Source organism: Caenorhabditis briggsae (assembly GCF_000004555.2).
Source record: "Caenorhabditis briggsae complete genome, chrIV, whole genome shotgun sequence".
NCBI lineage: Eukaryota > Metazoa > Nematoda > Chromadorea > Rhabditida > Rhabditidae > Caenorhabditis > Caenorhabditis briggsae.
The window spans coordinates 8266820-8273682 of record NC_013487.2 but is presented as its reverse complement, the minus strand read 5'-3'; the positions used below and the strand labels follow the sequence as shown (position 1 = coordinate 8273682).

General features: G+C 35.6%; 1 protein-coding gene across 1 annotated transcript; it reads left to right on the top strand.

Moving 5' to 3' along the window:
• Positions 1-5491: 5491 nt before the first annotated feature.
• CBG26365 lies at positions 5492-5827 on the top strand (the record flags this gene model as incomplete). The annotated part of the gene is made up of 2 exons (XM_045235585.1): positions 5492-5665; positions 5711-5827. 2 exons carry the CDS (start codon positions 5492-5494, stop codon positions 5825-5827), a joined length of 291 nt encoding a protein of 96 aa, XP_045098532.1.
• Positions 5828-6863: the final 1036 nt, after the last annotated feature.

Below are 6863 nucleotides of genomic sequence, written 5' to 3'. Positions count from 1 at the left end.
GAAAAATGTGTCAACTGGTAATTTTTTAAATCAAAATATCACCAATATTTTACCGATTGAAACACTTTTTTGACCCTTCTAGGTTTTATGGTGTCTTACTCAAATGTTAATTCCAACGTTTTATTAATTTTCTGTGATATTTTGTAAACTTTCGGTTTTGACAGTTCCTATAAATTTGGAAAATGGTTTGAAGTACTCTGAAAACTTTATACCATCCCAGTTGTCAGTTCTCCATCATCTCTTTTAGTAATTTTACCACTTCCTACAGTAATCCCCACGGTATTTTTCTTAAAAGGACTGATCTTGTCGATGTTGTTGGGGTATCTATTGTAAATTCCAATTCTTAGAGCCACATTTTGTACTTTGGTTGTATTCTCTTCAAGTAGAGAATCCGAAATTTGAATCACCTCCATTCTGAAAATTATTATTCAAAAATTTAAAAGTTGTGTAAACTCCTTAACGCATGATTTTCGACTTCTAGCTTCAAATGCAACGTATCACCGGGATAAATCGGTTGAGTCATCATTACATTCGAATTGAAACTCTTTGTTTCATCACTTCCTAGTTCGTCCAAAAAACACATTTTCGGACAAAAATCGTTGCTTGTAGAGCAGTTTTTGAACGATTGATCTGCAGTGGGACTCTGTAGAAAAGCCAAAAAATAAAACTCTAACTTTCAAAAAACGGTGTATTTTCATCAGTCAATGTGGCTAGTTCTCCTCCAATTTTTTCACAAATCCTCTTTGCATCTCCAGGAAGAATTCCCATTTCCATTGAACCAAATAGCTAATAAAAAGTTTATTCTTGCATCGAAAGCTATTATGTTGGTAGCTACCAGAACGACAACTACCGTAACCGAAAAGTATTCTTATTTTCCGAATATTTTTTCTCACTTTTCACAGATTTTCGTCGAGTTTTCTGTTATTTTTTCCCCCAAAAAATCCAAAAATAAAACTATTTGAGACAGAAAAAAAATTACTGAAAACGCACCAAAATCGAGATAATAAATCTAAATATTTTTAGGTTACTGTAGTAGTCGTTTTGGGACCTTCCACTATCTGCGTTTCCCTTCCACATCTCCGATGTTTTGTACCAGAATAGTAACCTACTTTTAATTCTTGCGAAAACACTTGAAAATTGACTAGAATCCATGAAATATTTAGAGGAATCCAAAACCAAAACTTCTGTATACCTTTTTGCAAATTCATATTTTCTTCTTTAAAAATTCGAGGTTCTAATTTTCTAGCTCTTTGATTTATTTCCGATTCGAAAAAAAACACAAAAATCCACGCATGGTGACCGATTTCTCATTTTGCACATTTTCCAACAAAATCCGAACAACCGGACCGTTCCAATTAATTAGTTGTTCTTTTTACAAAAGTCACATCACCAATTAGAGGTTTACGGTCCCAAGAAAAAAAAATAGAGATCCAAAATTAGACAATTCACAGATGTTGGAATAGTGTAACAGAATTTGAACTGTGTGAAAAATTGAAGTTCTGGGGTCTTATAAAAAATAAGTGTTGACGATATTGGTTATACTTCTAATAGGTTTGGGGATGCATATTTTCAGAAAAATATCTAAGCCTGAGATACAACATATTCACATTACTATTCACGGAGGCATAAATTGGGTCCACCAGAAAGACAAAAAAGAAATTGAGCCAAAACTGTTTGAAAAGGTCACATATCCGCACTTATCATCCTATAGAGCCTCAAAACTCAAAACTACAAATTCTGGTACATTATTCCAATATCTGTGTCTTTTCAAGATTCGGACCTCTATTATTTCTTGGGACCTCTAGACTTTTCTGCAAAAAAAAGTATGTTGAATGAAACGGTAACCCGAATTTTCAATTTTTGTTTCGATTTCGAGTACCCAACCAGGCTACCCTGAAAGTTGCAAGACAATTGGTTCATTCAGTTATAACGCAAAACAGCTTGTCTTGCGGGATCGCCATTTCGCCCCATGGACAACCATAGTTTTATATACAAGGTAGATATATACATTGAAATTGCAATAAAATGTATTACACTTATTTTTCAAACAACAAACAAACAAAGATTGAAAACGGACGAATAGAAAGGCTCTTTTTAGTCTACAGGGGGCAAAAACGGCAACTTGGCTTCAAAATGAGATATTCTGGGGGTGTCAAATGGTAGATCTAGAAGAACTCTATCTCACAAGCAGTTTCACATTACTTCAACTTCAGTATTCGACCAGTTATAATCCACTAAAAACGACATTTGTATCGGTCTCTGGCGGACCAGGATTAGTTACTGAACTTGAAATTTTCAAGAGATGAGTGCTCTTCAGGATTTATATTTCAGTGAATATTTTATTCTGAAGCCGTTACCTTATCAAATATTTCTTTTCAAACTTTTCAAAAGTACTAGGCACGTATAGCAAAGAGTAAGGTAGTATTCGTTCTCAGCGTGCATCGAATTCAGACAAGAGTAATAGATGCTTTCTCATGCTGAACAATCATTTAAAAAACATTTGCGATAACACCTGAAAAATGCCCTATTCTCGTCCATGCGCTGGAAACTGTAGCATTTACGAATTACCACTTCTCCATACCTGAAAAGAACTTGAGAAAATAACATTAATCTATTTAGACAAAATAATTCTTGAGAATAATCCATGTTACAGTAGTCCATGGAAATAGTTACAAACCTGGCAGGATATCTTGCCGTTTCATTTGTCCTCACTATTTCCAAGTCTTCCTCAAATAATTTTTTGAAAACTGTCTTATTTTCGAAACCCACTTATAGGTATTGCAATCGTTGGGATCCACCCGAGCGCCAATGTCTCAAAAATGAATTCAAATCTGAAACAGTGAGTCTGGAACTGTTAATGTGGATATCAATAGCATCGAAATTCATCAAATTGTCATAAGTGACCCAGCATCCGTTTGGACTGATCCACAAATCTTTTACTGGTTCTAGTTTTCCGTTGAATCGATAGTTGTCGGAAACGTTCGTCGATACCTAGCAATTCAGAAGAACGGGCGTTTCTGCAACAAATAATTTTAATTCGGTGAGTTTTTCGAAGGAAGAATAGCGGTTTTCAGGAATTGCACAGTTTCATCAAAAAATAAAACTTCCTTCTTGTAATTCACAATTTTTTATGAAAATCATTTAGTAAGAAGTTTGGTCCTTAAAAGGGTTCACACCTATTTTGGATAATTTCGGACATTTTGCTTATATAAAAAACGCTACACGCTGTTGGTCCCGGTGTCAGGCTGTGGGCTTTTGAAAAGCTTGAAAGATAAATATAGGTTTGTGTGACCCTTTAAGAAAAAATAAGGAGCGGAGCGATAGACCAGCAACAAACTAGATTGAATCGCGCCGAAGGCCCACCGGTTTGCCGGTCAATGTATAAAAACTAATTTGAATTTTTCTCTACAGTGGACAATAGGCTTAAAATTGAGTTCTACAGAGAACGTGTTTTAATGCTTTTGAAATGAATTCACTACTCCTCTACTTTTGAAAACTTGGGTTTAAAATCGGAAACGGTGAAACTTCTCACTTAGCACATAATCCAATATTTCGTCAGCATTCGAATTATTATTTTTTGACTTTATCAATCCGAAACGATCCAACGGATTCTCCTGTCGTTTGTTGATCCAATCAAGTGCCCAAGTATTGTATCTATCGATGAGCAATGTTCGAATACCGATGTTAAACAGACATAGTCCACAACCCACTTTGATGCCACCACTTGATCTTCAGAATATAGAATTAGACATTCCGATGAAAATTATATTTTGTATCCATTGATTTCAATAACTTTGCATTCTACTTCGTTAATATTTGATATGTGGACAACTGATAAAACAGTGTTCCTCTTTTCGATTTTTGATGTTACAATGACGACTTGTCTTGTACTCACACGTTCTTGCAGGTTTGTTTCCCACATCAAAGGTTTCCTTCGTCGATAATGATTTCATAGAAGGCATTTAGTTATTGGAACAGAAAGAGGCAGTCCCTCTGGAAATGTTCAGTTTCGGTTCGAATTAGAAAATTTCTTTGGTTTTCAAACATACGTTTCTTTTGGTTCCAATAGACTGAAGATTTCTGAGAGCACAACGAATGGAGTACGGAGTATTGGAAACGGCATGGGAACGGGACTGAATGAATTGGGAGAATAAAGAAAGATAGAATGGTGGTGGTTCTCAGTATAAAGAGGGTGGGAGAGAGGATGCACTGGCAATCGATGGGACCAAATCGAGATAGGGAGAGTGTGTCCTTCCCACGAGTCATACTGTGCCCATCATTTCGTCTACTGTGGAACATTGAACGCGATCTAATCCCCCTTCTACCGCTCGTTCTTCTCACACCTTCTCGTACCATTTACAGTGCATAACAGAGCTACAAGGTCACTCCAAAAACGCACTGTAACTTTTTCAAACTACAGATTTTTTTCAGCACCAAATGTACTCCATAGGAGCCGAATTTGGTGAAGGGGTCAAGGTTTTGAAACTGTGCCCTAGAAAAATAATACTTCTGGTGATATAGAAGATGACGACGTAGAACATTGATATATCCTCTGCTGGAAGTTCAGTGGCAAAGCATCTATGCAACGTGGTATTTTTATTTGGTCAGTTTTGTAAATCAGCGTATCAATTTCAAAGGAAATTCTAGATGCTGTTTTCAGATTTTCAAATCACTGATGCCAGCATCTTATCAGCCGATATAGGTTATACTTCTAATAGGTTTAGGGATGCATATTTTCAGAAAATTATCTAAGCTTGAGATACAACGTATTCACGAAGGCATTACTGTTTTGCCGACATTTTGGTTATATGTAAATTGGGTCCACCAGAAAGACAAAAAAAGGGAACCAACACTGTTCACATTTCCGAAGTCACATTTCCGCACTTATCATCCTATAGAGCCTCAGAACTCAAAACTCCAAATTCTGGCACTTTATTCCAATATCTGTGTGTTTCTCAAATTTCGGACCTCTATTTTCTCTTGGGACCTCTCTTCTTTTTTCGGACCTCTAAAATTTTTTGGGACCTCTAAACTAGAAAAGAGCCCTAATTTTCTGCCTCTTCGATTTCCTTTCGATCGGAAAAAAGAACATAAAAAATCACGCTTTGATGACCGATTTTCCAATTTTGGCACATTTTCCAACTACCGTAATTCGAACAACCGGACCGTTCCAATTAATTGTTTGTTCTTTTTACAAAAATCACAAATTTATCAAACTGTCTGAATCTCTTCATCAATTCTTATCACAAAAAAAATTTAAAAGTTTACACAACTTCTTACTTTTTTCAACAATTAACCTCTCCGTATCGTTCGTCAAACTGGTTATTCTGTCCATCGAACTCTCTGCGTCTCGCTGATTTCTGTTATCGTTTATCAACTGTTTTCTATACTTATTTGTAGCCCTTTTTTGCTTTCTAACTCTTTGTCCATTCTATTGGTCATCATTTAACTTCTTCTTCTTCTTTTTACTTTATTCTCCCCAAGCCTACTAATGACCACTTCTGAACTCCTATGGAAATTCCGATTTATTGCCGATTTTGCAGCTATCGGAACTTTATGCTTTATGACTATTATGACAGGTGTTGTTATTTATTTGACTAATAATATTATTGATGAAATTGATGAAGTTAGAGATACTTTTATGAGTAAGAAGAAGGTTTTTGAGGTGAGTTGTTCATTCATAGTGACAGTTCAGTTGTTTTCATATCAGATGTACGCCAACGATGCTGAAAACTTGATGTCTCATAATCGTCACGTTGAGGGTTTCGCTGATATGTTCAACACAATGATTCGAGCACCTAGGAGATCATCTAATTCCTGTAACTAATAAATGTTGTTTTTATACAGTGCGTTCAATAATTATAGGACCCCCACCCCCCTCGATTTTGAGGGTTCTGAAAAACTGAAAATGATATGAAAAATCTGTGAATTCCATTCGATTCAGAATACAAAATAACCTCCAGGTACAAATTTCCCCTGCCTCTGATGTCCCTGCCTCTTTTTTCATTCCCGTGCCAACAAAAAGGCCCTCCCGCAGGCGTTCAATAATTAAAGGACCCCCCAGAAAAACGAAAAATCGCAAGTTTTTTCGGGACCAAAATTGGACCTTTTTTAGTTGGAAATCATTAAAATAGTCTCAAAGTAGCCTATTTTGACAGTTTACACGAAAATTGATTCCCCTATTCAAGTTTTAGAAAAATATATTTTTAGACATTTTCGCCATTTTTTGAGATTTTGGATTAAATCTCGAATAACTTGGCTCATGTGTGAGATTTTGAGCTGACATTGATAGGGGATATCTCAAAAGTGATCATAATCATTTTGCAAGTAATCAAGGCATTTTCGAGCTTTTATTGCTCAAAATTGAGCTCCATTTTTGAACTGAAAAAATATGCCCAATTGAAAATATTCCAAGTTGTCTGAAATTTTTGAATGATGTTTCAAGTGTTCACAATCGCCATCGAAATTATTATTTTGTACGGAAAAATGATATTTGAGCGTAACTTCAAGGTTTTTGACAAAAAACAGAATCACCGAATTTCAAGGTCAATTTTTGAAATTTCAGTTCAGCTTAAATCACGAACAACGGCTCAGAATAGTATTGTCGAATTAAAAAAAGTGACACCTGAGAATTTGAAAACTTTTGCTTTTTTTGATCTACGAAAAAGTGCGGCAAAAACGTAATATTTCAGAATTTTGGCTCGTTCGAGCTACTTTCGCGTTTAGGTTTAGTATTTTACGGAAAAATAGATTCTAGAGCTGCTGCCGATCATTTTTATATCAAGAAATCAAAATTTTGTTCAGAAAATCCCACTGAATTCACATAAATAAATTGAGACTCCACCGATTCCGAGGAAGGGGTT